Source organism: Stigmatopora argus, chromosome 2 (genome assembly GCF_051989625.1).
Source record: "Stigmatopora argus isolate UIUO_Sarg chromosome 2, RoL_Sarg_1.0, whole genome shotgun sequence".
Taxonomy (NCBI): domain Eukaryota; kingdom Metazoa; phylum Chordata; class Actinopteri; order Syngnathiformes; family Syngnathidae; genus Stigmatopora; species Stigmatopora argus.
In genome coordinates, this window is record NC_135388.1 from 10,336,321 (window position 1) to 10,352,132 (window position 15,812).

Below are 15,812 nucleotides of genomic sequence, written 5' to 3' on the forward strand. Positions count from 1 at the left end.
AAGAAGCGCCTACATAAGTGATTGTGAACATAAGGCAAGGGAGTGTGCAGACAGAGGTGTGGAAATTGCCTGGAATGAGTTTGGACTATTGCATCTCAGCTGGGCATAGCAAGATAATTGAAGCAAAGCGTAACCGGCACGACACGCTAAAGAAAGATGGATTGGGAAAAAAAATACAGTTTATTCCCAGGGTCTTTGACAGTGATTCATCGCCTCTACTTTCCAGTTGTGTTGATGATGCCGGTTTATAGGGGCATTGGCTCTTCCTACGGATGAATGGAATGCTAAAAATGCTGAAAATAGGAAGTGTGAGTGAATGGTTGCAAATGATTGTCTTTTCCGATTAGTATGTAATTAAATTGATAATACCATACTTAATATCAGTGTTAATTCTTTATCAGAGAAATCACTATTATTGTCCTTTCAAAAAAAGGCATCCAAACATGTGGAGGTTTAATTTTGGGTTATTTTGCTTTTGATATTGACATTTGGTATTTAAGTGAAGTTGGTATGGCAGGTCTCAATTATAATTATATTAATTTTTGAACCACCAAGAGGGAGGTCTCAAGCGCCCGCTTACTTTGTTCATCTTTTTCAAATTAAAATTGCTACTCCTCCATTATTCGAAAGTTTGTTGCTAGCCCTGCACTCAAATTGGATTGGACATCTAGCGGTGTCAATGGCAGCCAGTTAGTTCAATAAGTGCTTCATGAAGTCTTATGTCAATTTCCATATTTCTGTTGAATTGCTGCACATATTTGGTTTCATTTCTTTGTTCCAACAGCATTTCATGAACGAGTACGGTTTCATATACATTTTTCTGTGCTTGCCGGGTCTCGTATTGCTTTTGCACATCTATGATTTATTAGGCATTTTTGTATGTGGGGACAAAACAATTATATTACATTTTGTGAGGTACAACAAAGAACATCAGGGACAATCAATAAACTGGAGAATGTTGATTCTCTCCCCCACCTCTGCTGTTACCGGGCACAATATTGCCTCAAGCAGCACAAACAATCAAACACATTATACCGACTGTATCACCCAAATCCAATTGTCAGAAATCAGATAAATGTTTCAATATATATGCCAGATGGTCTACCTCTGCAATTTTTGTGGCAGTTCTTGGTTTTATTTGTGGTTGACTTTGAAATATAGAAAGTTTACTTTCGTTTTGAATAGATTTGAGTATTTCAGCGCTCTGCTTTCTGAGTTATTATTTAGCTAGCGGCTCCTGGAAATGCAAAATTCGTTGTTGAATTGGACACGTGAATTTTTTTATTGTCGTTGAATGGTGTCGTAGGATCGTATATGTAACCAAACAGCATATTTCTGAAAAAAAAGATCATTAAACTATATTTATGGGAAAACTAATGAATGTTGAACCAGTGTAGATTCAGTGTAAGTACTGCAGGTAGATGTTGTGTAGGAATTAGCCATATGCACATTGGAGCACATGACTCATCTTGACTTGTTGACTGAATTTTGTTTGTCCTCCCTTGACAGGTATCGATGAGCGGACTAACCAAGCATCTTGGGCCGCAGGTGGCGAGTCCAGTCCTTCGTATGAACCCTCCCGGGTAAGATAACCCACACCTCAACGCCTCCGAATGCCCTTTCTGCTCTATAGCACATTATTTAACAGTTTTAAAGCGGATGTGCTACATTGACCAGCGAATGACCTGTAATACACACGTTTTGTTATCCTTTGAGGGCGACACTTGGATGAAGTTCCCACGATTGCTGGTTATCTTATTTAAAAAGTTGACAAAGAAACATCTAGTATTATGTATTTATCAAAGTAGTTTAAGCAACAGAGCAATGACTGTTTCCTTTTTCAAGAGCTCTGCGATTTGCAGTCTTGGGAAGGGGGGGTGCTATAACGCAAAATGCTCGCGTCAAACTGTTATTGTGCTGAATCATGTGGTGCAGTGGCCAAACATGCTATTCTACCAGAATACCGACACGCACCTGGGCTTTATGTTGAAATATGGGCCCTAAGACACAGCTCAAATGTGGGCTACTTCTTCTAGCCTTGCAATTGTGTGATTTATATGATCCTGTCTAGGGGTTCACTTATTGTGTAGCGGTGTAGTCGGCTTACTTTGGCGAAGGGACACGGGATCAATTTCCACTCCGCTGTGAGGTCATTGTGGGTGCGAATGGTTGTCTGTCTATGTGCACGCCCTCGCGACCATTTTCGGGTGTAGTCTGCCTTTTGCCTAAATCAGCTGACATTTAGTAGGCCACATTTGTATACCAAATTTTAATATTGTCCCTTAATTGCCCCAAAACATGATGTCTAGATATGTGGACCCCAGATTTTTGTGGGTTAAGTTAAATTTTCTTTAAATTACTAAAAATAATATTTTGCCCTATAAAGGCTTAATATTAGTTATTTAAAATCAGGGTATAACCTTAAGAAAAACCTCATAAAAAAACAGATGGCTTTTGCCATGATCAATTAAGCTTGTTATTGAAAATAATGTTGTAATATATTTGACATACAAAATCAAAGTTTTATTACAATCTTTCCAAATTTGAGTGATTATTCTTAATATCATAATTACATTAGATCAATAATTCATATATTAAGCAGTTGAATGCTACGATCCTGAACTTAGCGAAATCATGCCTCATTCGGACGTTGATGGGATAATAAATTCTTCAATTTAAAATCACCCCAATTCTGTCCAATACTGCCCTCTGCCGTCAACAGCTATTAAGGGGGAGGGGGGGATGGGGGTCATTATGGATGTCACGTAACCAAACCCGGAAATGGGATCCACTGTGCTTGTAGAATGTCTTGCGTAAATATGAGTTGATTACATGCCCGTAATAATAAGTACACTCGTTTAAACATATGCTCCCCCTTTAATAACTCAAATTTCTGATTTTTAACCACTTCTAGTTGTGTGCTCAAGAACCTCAGTTTCAAGGGTGCAGGGGCTCGCTGGAGTTCATAAGAGGAGCAAACAACTAAATAAAACTGAGATGTGTGAACAGCTCTCTCACTGTTGGTCTGCCCGTCGCACACCGGTCGTTCTCGATGTCCTGCATGAATTTCATTTAATGTCAATCTCCTGTCACTTTCCATCAGAATTCAGTTAAATGTCAGCACAACTCTAGCTGTGGTGCCTTGTTTATTCCTCCGTGCCCTTCCCGAATGAACATCTACAGGCAGTGGTAACACTGGCAGCTTGATTTGAATTGTAAGACAGAGACGCTGTGGATATATGTGCTCCGGGTGCATATAAATGAATGTTTGTGACATTGCAAGGCGAAGCATCAGCCAGCAGACAGCTGTTTATGCCATCAGAAGATGCGCACACAAACACACGCACGTGTGCTCAAACACAGCTGCATAGTCAGTTGACACTGATTCTGAATTTGTTTTAAATAGCCTGGAAGAAAAACTACACCCGAATTGTTATTTCAGTCTCAAGTGGCAAATCGACAATATAGTACGCATTCTTGTTGATAACGTTGATCTAAAAAGCTCCTTATAAAATACAAGGGAATAGTCAATACTTCTAATATTCCAATGATATCATGTAGTAGAAAACACCCTTAATTTTAGTTTTATTTTGACAAATTCATGGCTGTTGACACACATTTTACATTATTGCATTTTTCCTCCCACTATTTTTTAAAGGAGCATGTCAACAAGGCATCCTATAGCATAATAGAAAGCACAGAAACTTGAAAATAAATGAGTTTTTCATAAAATAGGTGAGATAGGTTCCAAAAGGAAAAAAAATGCCAAGAGAGGAATTTGTCAACAGTGTGACAGATTTACTGTCTAATCCACGTGTCAAAGTGGCGGCCTGGGGGCCAAATCTGGCCCGCCGCATCATTTTGTGTGGCCCGGGAAAGTAAATCATAAGTGCAGACTTTCTGTTTTAGGATCAAATTAAAATGAAGAGTATAGATGTATATTAAATTTCCTGATTTCCCCCCTTTCAAATCAATAATTGTAATTTTTTAATCAATTTTTCTGTGTTTTTAGTTCAAAAATCATTTTGTAAAATCTAAAAATATATATGAAAAAGCTAAAATAAACATTGTTTTAGATCTATGAAAAACTGAATATTCAGGGCTTTTAATCCAGTTCTTTTAATCCATTTATTTAAAAAAAATCTAAATATTATATCTAAAATGGTCCAGCCCACGTGAAATCAAGTTGACGTTAAAGCGGCCCCGAACCAACCCGAGTCTGACACCCTTGGTCTAATCTTTGTTGATGATTGTTGACTATTGTTTCACAACAGTTGCAGCGCTTTTACTTAATAATTATCTTTGGGAAAAACTACAGCCTAGATCCCATCAATGCTTAAGTCCTTTAAGATCCAAGCTGCCCTCTTTTTTATTTCTCTGCCGCAAAGGAAATCCAGCCCACTTCTGCACTTGTTTGAGCCGCAGAACCACGACTGTATGTGATCAGTGGACTGTGAACAGTCCCCGGTCCTGCCATACTGACCTTGGCTCCCAGCCAGCCGCCCTATCCTGGGCAGCTGTGTCCGTAGGCTGCCGCTCTGACAGTCTCCTCTGCGCAACCCCCACCCACGGTGCCTTGCTCTGACGTGTTATTGAACCCCGCACGCATCCATCACGAGCACGTCCTCACCTCCCAAACTGCAGTTACACACTCACCTGGGATATAGCACTATGAGGGGACTTTATAAACACTTGCAAGTGAAGAGCTATTGCCTGCCTACTATTACAGTAATCTGACAGATATTTAGCCATCAGCACTACTCGTGCCCCGTGGTAGCGGTGACAGCATGTGTTAACGTCTTGTATGGATGTAGGCCACTAGTGTTGGAGAATGATGAGGGTTCTATGATTGATGATCTCACAGTTGCAGGGGTGCAAACACAAGATTGACCATTATCCCTCTCACCTCCCTTTTCCTTCCCTTCTCCAGCAGCAGTGCTAGCTTTTTCCTGCCTCCCACTGGAAGACAGGACAATCAAAGACCAGATGTAGAGGACTGATTAAATTGTCCGTTAACCTTTTATAGAGCACTCATTTAAATCCTATGACTACTATACTACACTTTTGGCCTGTTCCGTGAGGTGAATCAACTTTTTCCACTTCAATTTAAATGAAATTACCCAAAACATTTTACGGGGTTATTATTGGCCATAAGCAAAGTTTATTTCGCATGGAACTGCCCCCAAATAAACACCCGGTTACCCCGGAATGGTCAAAAATCATCAGGGAGTGTCCCAAAAATGTACCAAAATCAACTAGGAACGGGAAATGTAAAAATAAAAGTAAACATGTTTTTCTTTAAACAACATATGGCCTTAATTATTATATTTTCTCAGTTTTTAGTGCAGACCTGCCTTAGTGCATACCAGCTTTATAAAAGGTTAACAGCAAGTTTTTTTTGTTGCTTTCTTTTATCCAATTATGTTCATAGTTTGACACCTCCCCCGGTTCTCCCGCAGTAGATACTGCACACGTTAGTTGTGGCGTGTATATCCATGGCTGAGTGTGTATGTGTGTTTGTTCGATCGTCTTGGAAGGCTTTTGTTGTCATTGAGGCTGTTCATGGTGTGATTAACAGTGTGTGCGGCCTGGCAGCAGCACAATAGGGAATCTCAGAGGATTCCCTCCAAACAGAGCAACCCTCCACTGCCTTTGAAATTCTTCCATCACTATCCACTCACAAAAAAAGATGGATAATAAGATTTTTTTTGACTGTATATTGAATTCAAAGGGTATGAGTTGGCCAAAATAAGTCTTGAAATGCAAGCCAACTGCTGTTCGCCATCTCCCTGCTGGTAGCCAATGTATCTTGGGGAGTTGTGTTTGACTGAAGCACATAAGGATTTGGGATTAGGACAGCAACAGCGAGTGCCTTTTATTACTTTGGACCCCTAGTTTTCCAAAACCATGCTGTGGCTGATATTTAGGCCTAAGCTTGTGAAGCAGATATCTGTCACGAATGATGTTAAGCCACTGGAGGAAAAAAAAACATTTTTTTAAACTGCAGGTTCATGTGAATGGTGTCAGATTGCATCAGATTTGTTTTACAATTCTGTAAAAAATATTCTGAAATTATATTCATTGAAAAAATGGTGTTTATCCATCCTAAACATACTTTTTAAGAATGTCGCTGGTCAATGGGGTACACAAGAGACCAAGCCAACTCTTTTGTTTAACTCTCACCACCTAGCAGCACACCCAGTCAAATCAGTGGCTGCCATTGACTCCCAATCCTAATTTGACTATTTGGGCTATCAGTGATCGAAACAGTCAAATAGGATTAGACATCTATTACTGTCAGTGGGAGTAAAATACGATCATTCCATTCCAGCCATCACAGTTTAAATTGATTTGAGATCTATTACTTTTAATGGCAGTGAATAAGTTAGGTGGACTACACTCTGAACTGGTCGCCAGTCAGTCGTAAGGTATACACAGAGACAGACAATGATTCACACACAATCTCACTGCCACTGAGTGGGAATCAAACCTACTCTGCCCGCACCAAAGTCAGGGGAATGAAGCACTGCACCCTCAGTGACCCCCAATGAAGCACTGCACCCTCAGTGACCCCAATGAAGCACTGCACCCTCAGTGACTCCCAATGAACCATCTGCCTTAAACAGTATCACTTGTAGTCACCTGTACCAGATGCCAAAATATGCAGTAACACACCTAAGGGTGATTTCAGCAATGTCATACAAGTGAAATTCAGAGTCATATCTGATAGAGCTCCACGAATTAAGTTTCCCCAATAACGTACTAAATATTGTGATTTCTTCCCCCAGGGTTTCACAGACAGCCCTCATTATGGCGATCATTTGAGTGACAGTCGATTAGTGCCCCATGAAGGATTGTCCCCGACACCTTTTATGAACACCAACATAATGGGTAAGTAAGTGATTTTTTTTTATTGCCCACAACCTTTAGTAGAGGGGGAAAAACTGCCTTGATGAAGCAATGACACATCATTTATATGGAAGGAGAAGTTCTGAATGACTTTCCAGGTTACAGGGATATTTTTTCCCCTCTCTTGGTGTTTTATTCCCCCCGTTAATCCCCATCCCGTTACTGCTACTCCCCTCCTGCGATGACCCTCCCCCAGGCTACAAGTCACACCATCAGTATAGCTTTCCATCATAAGACACCCTACTGACCATCATAAACTCCCAACGAAACCAACATTGTCAGCAGGGTGGAGGATGTCGCGTTAGGGGTTAAACAAGGCTTTTGCGTCAAAGTGCATTCTAGACTATTAACAACTGTTGGGATTTTATTTCATTTTCCCTTTATTGGATCATCTCTGTCTACCTTGGGGTTTTCTGCAGTAAACTTTATACATGTATTATACAATTGTTTTCTTATTTTTCTTTTTTTTCATCTAACGAATAAGTCAGTTGAGAGCTAAGACTTTTCCTGCACTTTGACTTCAGTGTCCACAACATTTGTTGTTGTGTTTTTGGTATTAATTCTCAATTATGGCACCGTGTCACATTTGTAAGGCTGACATGAATCGCAAGCGTGAATGAAGTGAATTGCACTCGGGGAATGCCTGACTGGAAGCAAGCGGCAGAAAGTGACATTTTATGCAAAATCTATCTTTTTCTGCTTGGTCCATTTTCAATTCCAGTATCATACCTCAGGAAACTGCTAAACCCGTACTACAGTGTTTACATAATTTCTAGTACTGGTATCTTAAACTGACATGGTGATCACAAATCTGCTCGAAAAAATTGCAAACTGGCACAAGAAATGCAAAAGACTACCAGATTTAGACAAAAATAATCAATTAACATATATTATAAGAATTGTAATAATTGCCATTATTTACCTATCAATGATCAAAATTCCAAGTCCTCTGTGATTTGAGGCCGTCTACACTAAGTCATATCTCATTTCTGTTGTCCATCATTAAAGCAAATTATTATCTTTTGTGTTGAAACAAAAGAATACAATCGGCAAACATCTTCATGGAAAAAATGTGTCAGTTTTGTCTTATAAAAATGATCATGATCATTATTCGCATCTGTAGAATGAATATTCTGCAATAAGGCAAGTAGTTGACCAGTTTGTAAGAAAGTTGTCATGTGCGAAGAAGCCACTTGGGCTGTAATCTGCCTGACAGGTGGACACTACATTGCTCATGTTTATGGTGCAATATATCGACAAGACTTTCCTCATTGTGTTTTGTTATGTGACAACATCTGAGTCAGATCAGATGGAGTCATATTCAGTAAAATTTACGTCAGAATTTTCCTATATTCTAGGCACACTGTCTTACAAGTTTGATTAAGGTTGGTTTAAATGTCACTATTGCCTGTCGTCATTTTTTCACGAAATTCCTCATCTCTATGACATCTGTCCTGCTTGAATTTTGAGCTTCTATTGTGGAGACTTCCCATACATTCAGCCAGCAGTCCTAATTATCCACAGGGATAGTGAATTGATATCCCCAACAAGGAGCAGTGAGATGTAATTACCTAATACATTTTGTTTTATTCTTGTGTCAGCTAGATGAAGGATGTCTATTGGGATGTTGGGAGTACTTGCAATCCAGCTATCTTCCTAATTACCCTTCGCAATGAGCTCAATTTGAAGGAACTGAACTCTGCTCCTTTCTATATCGCTGTCTGGCTGGCACCTAATGTTTATAATTATTTACAGGGTTTACTTCAGAAAACCAGCAAAGCATGGTGGTATAGAAGCCTAATGGCTCCATACTTTTTGAAAAATAAATAGATAGGAAAAAAGTGTTAAGTTTGCTGAAGTTTTGAATTTATGACATTCTGCGTTATCATGGTGTGTACATGTGAAAAGGCACAGTTTTAAAATGCAGTTAAAAAACTAAAAAAACTAAAATACAATTAGTTCTGGGAGGTGGGATATGTTTATTCACATAAGATAGATGTTGAGATAAGATGTTGCCATTTCTCTTTCACAAATTCATTTAAAATTATTATATATATATTTTATATACTTTTATTATAGCACCGTTTTAGCCTGGGAAGAGGGGGGCAAGAAAAGCCTGGTGTGTCTTCAGGATCATCATGCTTAACACTCAAAGTTCAGCTTCCTCCTCACTGTCATTACATTTAGTCAATTCATTCATAAGCTTTATGGCCATGACACAATTGCTGAGTTGGAAATCTATAGTCACGTTTCCCCCACAGTGCTTCTTCGATATTACACATGCAGCTTTGGCTCTGCATGCTAACTAATCATCTTAATGCTGCCATCAACACACACAAATAGGCACATGAATCACACGTCCGCATGTGAATTCAACGTGACTACTTGAGAGAGACAGATCTGTTTTTGTAGGGGGCTATCTATATACAACTTATGGTTACAGTATTCTGAGAATAAATGAACTAAAATATGGCTTCGGTTATTGCTGGAATCGATCATGCCACAATTTACCAGGTGTCCTTTAGATAAAGAAATAATTTCGCTTCATTAAATAACAAAGGTGTATATGAGTTGCAGGTATTAAGTGTGTCAATTTGGGTTTGCCATCTTTCCATTCCACTATAACAGGTATCAAATTCATTTGTTACTGACCACATCATAGCTATGGTTTCTTTAGAAGGGCCATTATCTGAAAACTAGGTTTGCCATGATTTATTACCTTACTTACAATTAATCAGTTATCATTTTTATTTTATTTATTTATTTTAAATTAAAAGTAAGAAACTGTAAATATGTTTGCCCGGTCAATGATACTGAATCATGAGTTTAATTAATTTCATTGTTGTCTATGGCAGGCAATGAGGTGTCCTATGAAATTAAAAAATAAAATCAACCTTATAGTGTTATTGACGGCCACAACCAGAATGCAGTATTTTGTATTAATTTAGTGTTCATCAGTGTTTTATTAATTGTATTTATTCATGAATATATAAATCAAAAATTACGATTGAAACTTCGTGTCATATGTATGTGAAATTACAGGTTGGGTCATGTGGACGACAACCAAATGAAAACCAAATGTTAATATTGCGGCCTACATGATCTAAAACGTGACACCTACGTAAGTTATTAAATTATTTAAAAAAATATAACCACCTGCCCTATAAAGGAATAAGGACATTTCACTTTTAAAATGACTCTGTTAGATAGTGTTGTCTTTTAACTCATCACCAAAACAGTAAACCGAAATAAACAGTGCACTCTTACGTGCGATAAATGCATGGTTTCTTACATGAACTTGTGTTAAACCTTAGTTTTGCAGGAATGATTTTATGTGACAAGCGCAAAATGCACATACGTATCTCCACTTGAAATGACAGGACCAGAGTGTTGCAAATTGAAGACGAGGCGATGTGGTGCAGTACAGTTTAGAGGATGGAGCCGGTCATTATGCTGAGCTGCAGGGTGTGCTTATCTATTACCAAGGTCAGTGGAGCATGAAGAGCTGAAGACGAGCTGAAAGAGCGCAAATCCCTTTTCTCCATTCCCTTGCCGCCCACATCTCACACCTCCCCACCCTCGTGGCTCTCTTGGCCCATCTTGGCCTCACCCGGCCGGTCTTTTCCTCCTCAGGTCCTGGCCCCCAGCAGTTGACTGGGGAGGCAGGCCAGCTGCAGAGGATCAGCTGTAGGCTCAATAGGCCTCATGGGAGGAGGGGGCTGTGTCTTTATAGTGGAAACAACTCAGATTCGATCAAGATACGACGACTCAATGAGTCTTAAGGAATCAGCTGCAGAGGTCACAACTTTGTTGACATTTTTAGCGGTCTATTTTTTGGGGGCTGATGAAATGAAATGCTGCCTATTTACAAACCAAACGGTGGTTAATGCTTCCACTTTCCAGACCTGGGATCGAGTGTTCAATCCCCGGTGTGTTGCGACCTACCTTTGTGGAGTTTGCATGTTTTCTCCGTCCCTGCGTGGGCTTTCTCCAGGCACTTTGCATTTCACCCACATCCCAAAAACATGGATGATAGGCTGGTTGAACTCTCTAGTGTCAATAGATAGAAGCGCGAGGCTGGAAACCAATTCAGGGTGTCCTCTGCCTACTACCCACAATTGGCTGGGATGGGGTCTAGCACCCCCATGACACTTGTGAGGATAAGCGGTATGGAAAACGAAGGAATAAATGAACACTTTGGGCATTTTAATGAAAACCATTATTTTGAACGAAATGGCATATCTAAAAGATGACAATAGTAATTGATTCTGCGTTTTAACTGATTTAGATTCTGTTGCTGATACACAAGCTATCGATCCATTTGTTATACTCCGATACGCACCTGCTTGTAAACCCGGTGATGGCCATATTGTTAGCATTTACCATGTTTTTGCTTAAATATAAAGCTATTGACAGAAAAAATATCATGGGTTGACCCTTTTTAAAACGGTTTTAATTCTAGGGCTTTGCTTGAAATGTAGTATCCCTTGCACTCCCAAAGCTGGTGCTGCATTCCAAAGCCATGTGTTTATCGCCTTTTGTCCTTCACCTCAGTTTTCTATTCTTTGACAGCCCAACAGTTGTTTGGCACTTGATTCCCAACATTGACACATACTTGACGTTTCATGTTGACAGAATTGGAATATCCAGCTGGGAGAAATTTTCTCAGCTTGTTAAATGTGCACTGGTTCCATTGGACAGCTGGGAAAGGAGATGCAGGAAAGCATGTTAGAAGCATCCATTACAGTGTTGGTGTTCACATGGCGGGGGACGTTATTAGGGAGTGCATCGCCTCTCTCCTCTTAAGAGAATGGACGTGTGATTATGAAGTCATCAGCCATGAACCTGTGTGGCTTGGAGAAGCACCCCTCCTCATGGGTCCTCAGGGCGCCATTGATTGGTGACCATGTGTTTGTGCCTGATAGACTGTGAAATGGTGTGTTGCTGCACGGCTGTGTCACACCTGCGTCCCACCAATGTGATTGATTGGTTTGGTCATGTGGAATGTTCCCATCTGGTCCACAGTAATGCATTTTTTTCCCTCCTCATTTGTGAATAAAAAGCACAGACAGGAGAATAGCTGGGCTTGTGGGAGGTGGGGGGGAAGGCAAAGGTCACATGAAAATATTTCCTCGTTTCACTTCTCATTTTCGTTTTTAATGTTTGGGGAAAAAATTAAATTGAGCAAGCTCTGGCATCTGATTATCTGGGAGTGGGATAAATATAATCAGAAAATCCACATATCTAAGAGAAATGCATTTTCCATGCAGGTGAACCGTTTTCACGCTGCTCCTGCAGTTGTACATTTCGAAGGAATACCTTTACAGGCACTGGAGATAATCTTTCATACCCCCCAGCCCACCACGTTATTTTTAGAGCAGCGAAATGACGAATAATGGTGATTTGTACTTTTTAATCACTTAAGAAACCAAAAATAATGGTGGCTAGATCTGGGATCAGTACGTCTCAAGATAAATGAAAAACTGTGATTGCTGGTAACCAGCATCACCTACTCATAAAAAGGTTAATGCATTGCAGTTAAGCGATGGCTTGAATGCCATCTGTGTTGATTATCGGACGCTAATGGAACAGCCCATGTTATTTTGTTTTTCATTCTTGCATTCCCCCCGGCTTGATTTCACTTAATCCTGATCCCTTTCCTTAAACTGATCTAGTTATTCTACCTAATGGCTAATTACACATCAGGCTGCATGAGCAAATGCATTCATCATCATGGTACCTAATAATCAGTGGCATTTCAACAAAGAGGGGGAAAATGCTAATCAGAACTCATTAACATTTGCTCTTGCTGTGTTGAATAAGTAACTACTGACAAGGCTGTAGACAGAAATTGATGTTGAGCTTGTGGCAAGAGAGATGTGTTTCCTTTGTATTATTGGCTCATCTTTCTCTATCATACATGTACACTCTCAATGCTTGGCTAGATTTCAGGAGGAAGCTCATTCGGTGGTGTACCATACCTCCCTCCTCGCGTCCTCCCCACTGACCTAACCTTTAGACCGGTCAGTTTTCGTTTACTGTTTCATGGAAATAGTAGAGACATCATAAAGTTTTTTTACTTACTGATGCGTAAACAAACACTCTTATAGGAAGAAACAAAATAGCAGTTTTAAAGGGTAGCAGAGAGAGACAGTAAATGCATCATTAACATTTTCTTGGAATAAATCGAAGGATGTCACTTCTCATCTCCTCTCATTTTCTGAACCGCTTTATCCTCATTAGGGTCGCGGGGGGGGGGGTGCTGGAGCCAATCCCCGGTGTCTTCGGGGCAGAGGCGGGGGACACCCTGAATCGGTGGCCAGCCAATAGCAGGGCACAAGGAGACGGACAACCATTCACGCTCACACTCGTACCTAGGGGCAATTTAGATTGTCCAATCAGCCTACCATGCATGTTTTTGGAATGTGGGAGGAAACCGGAGTACCCGGAGAAAACACAGGCAGGCCCGGGGAGAACATGCTAACTCCACACAGGTGGATGTGACCTGGTATTGAACCCAGGACCCCAGAGCTGTGAGGCGGACGCACTAACCACTCGTGCCATCACTTTTGATTCTTCAATTAATGCTCAGGAAACTAAGATCTTTTCTTGAAAATGTGAATACCACAAGGAATTGAATGTAATATGATACATTTTTCAAACACAAAAATGCAACGTAAATAAACAAATGTAATGTTATTCTCAATGTTTCCACACTATAGAGCACAGCTGATTAAAAACCACACTTCCCAGATTTCACAAAATTTAAGAAATTAAATCCATAAATACTCAGCATCAATGTCTTAATATTTGCATGCATGTAACACAGAAATATTTGTCAAGTATTTAACTAAGCCTTCGTTAGGGGAGGTCAAGAAAAATGGCTAGCCAGTAGCCAATCAACATTTTACTTTAGATTTTTATTGTCTATTTTTTAAAAAAAGAATGATACCAAATCCTCTTAAATGTGAACTCTACTCTAAGTATAACACACTGGAGACAAATTGAGAACACTGATGGAAGAGTATGAGCTGAGGTGTATTAAATTAATTTGGTTTGCAAATAAGCAGCATTTTTTTTCATCCTGTCCTTTAGTGCCCTGTTTGTTTTCACAATCCTGGCTTTCTTTGAAGCAAGGAAAATCGACTCGACCACTGGATTTTGGAATGTATCTCACGGGCATTGAAGCATGGTCTTTAATTGCCTGTTTTTGTGGTCAGCGTTTTGAATGGATCCCTAGAGAGTCTTGGGTTCCTACCTTTTATGTAATACTATGTGTGGCTCAATAGAATGCCACACAGTGGTCCGGTGCTGCCCCGAAATCGATAACCACACTGGAAGAGTGGTTGGCTTCGACTTTTTCTAATTCACTTTTATTTTCCCTGGAGCTCATTGATACCTTTGTTTAATTTAATCCTATAGAAGCCACTCGTTTAACATTGGCTGCCATTGACAGTGCTAGACATCCAATTCGTTTTGACTGCGAGAGGCTAGTAGCAAATAATCGCTTCCGTCCTCCAGATTCAAAATAGATTCGACATCTAGTACCGTTGATTGCATGGAAATGTCGGCCATCTTGGCCAGTCATCCCAGTTTAAATCCTAAATTGGACTCTTTTCCTTGTCCGTGGCAGGCAACGACTTAAATAATTTGACATAAACTAAATTTCAAAATCTACTTTACTGTTATTGGCGATCATTTTTAAAAAAAAATTATTGATCATGGTATTATTTATTTAAATTAATTGCCTGTCAATCGCAGGGCACATGAGACGAACAACCAACATGTTATTCCTTTATAATTTTATTTATTCATTAAAAACATAATAAAGTACAATAGTTTTTATTGAAATAGTATAATTATAATTCGGGCTATTCACAGGTCTTGTGTTCTGTGTTAGAAGTTTGATTTAAATACCTAACTAAAAACATAGTTGCTTCTCCTATAAAGGTTTAAAGATAAACTGTGAGTTCGTAATTTTTGCTGTAAATGTACAATGACAAAAATATGTATTACTTCTATCTATTGCATTACAATTTCTCGCTCAGTTTTTTGTCGCCATTCAATTGCTGGAGATGTGAAACATGACAATGATGTGAGGTGAACATTTGTTATGCCTGTGGCACACCCACGACACACCCAAGCTTCTTTTGATAAAAGATACATGACAGCAGCCTGCAGTATGCAGAAGAGAAAAGTCTTAAAGCTTGGGCAAAAATGTTCTGAGGTCTGTGGAAACAATAGTTGAGCTGCCACATAAAGTGCTATATTTAGCTTTTGGACTGGGCACAGACTCATCACTCAAATGACGCCTGCTACTGCGCACTCACTGTGGGAGACAAATAACGTCGCTACTACTGTGCAATTATTAAGGCCATTACTTTCTGGAGTGTTTTCCATTGGTTTTGTTTATCTCCTTATATAATAATGACTCCCAAGCTGAGCGACTGTTAACCTACTGGTAAATAATGGCATTGGGGATTGGAACAGGATTCATCCATTCATCATTAAGTATTCTGTTGATTGTATGGAACTGATTGTTGACTAATCATGTGCTCAAGTCATTTCAAATCAAGCACTGTTAATGGACTAGAACTGGGGATTCAGTTGCCGCAAGTTGAGTGTACTCTATTTCGGGCGATATTTCTGGCAGCCCTTTTTGACTGAAATGTAGTGAGTGGTTGGATTTTGGCAATTTTCTCACGGGTTGTCTGCTGTTTACTGGTGGGCTCAAATTCGAATGGTATGTGGATGCTGGGTAGAGTCAAATGAAACTTGTCTGCTGAGCCCAGCGACAGAGTTGGCGCGAAAGTGGTGTATGCTTTAGCCTTGTGCTCAGAGTTTAATGACAAGAACAATTTAGCACTTCATTAGATGTGCTTGTTCTTTTCCGCCTTTGCGTT

The 15,812-nt window shown here is 39.8% G+C and overlaps 1 protein-coding gene across 3 annotated transcripts in view; it reads left to right on the plus strand.

Annotated features, from left to right (window-relative positions):
* tcf12 (transcription factor 12) overlaps positions 1-15,812 on the plus strand; it is a 53,302-nt gene that overhangs the window by 5,494 nt on the left and 31,996 nt on the right. For all 3 annotated transcript variants that reach the window (XM_077591541.1, XM_077591551.1, XM_077591579.1), the window contains exons 4-5: positions 1,510-1,583; positions 6,789-6,891. In XM_077591541.1, the coding sequence (XP_077447667.1) occupies positions 1,510-1,583; positions 6,789-6,891 (177 nt within the window). The remainder of the gene's footprint in view (positions 1-1,509; positions 1,584-6,788; positions 6,892-15,812) is intronic.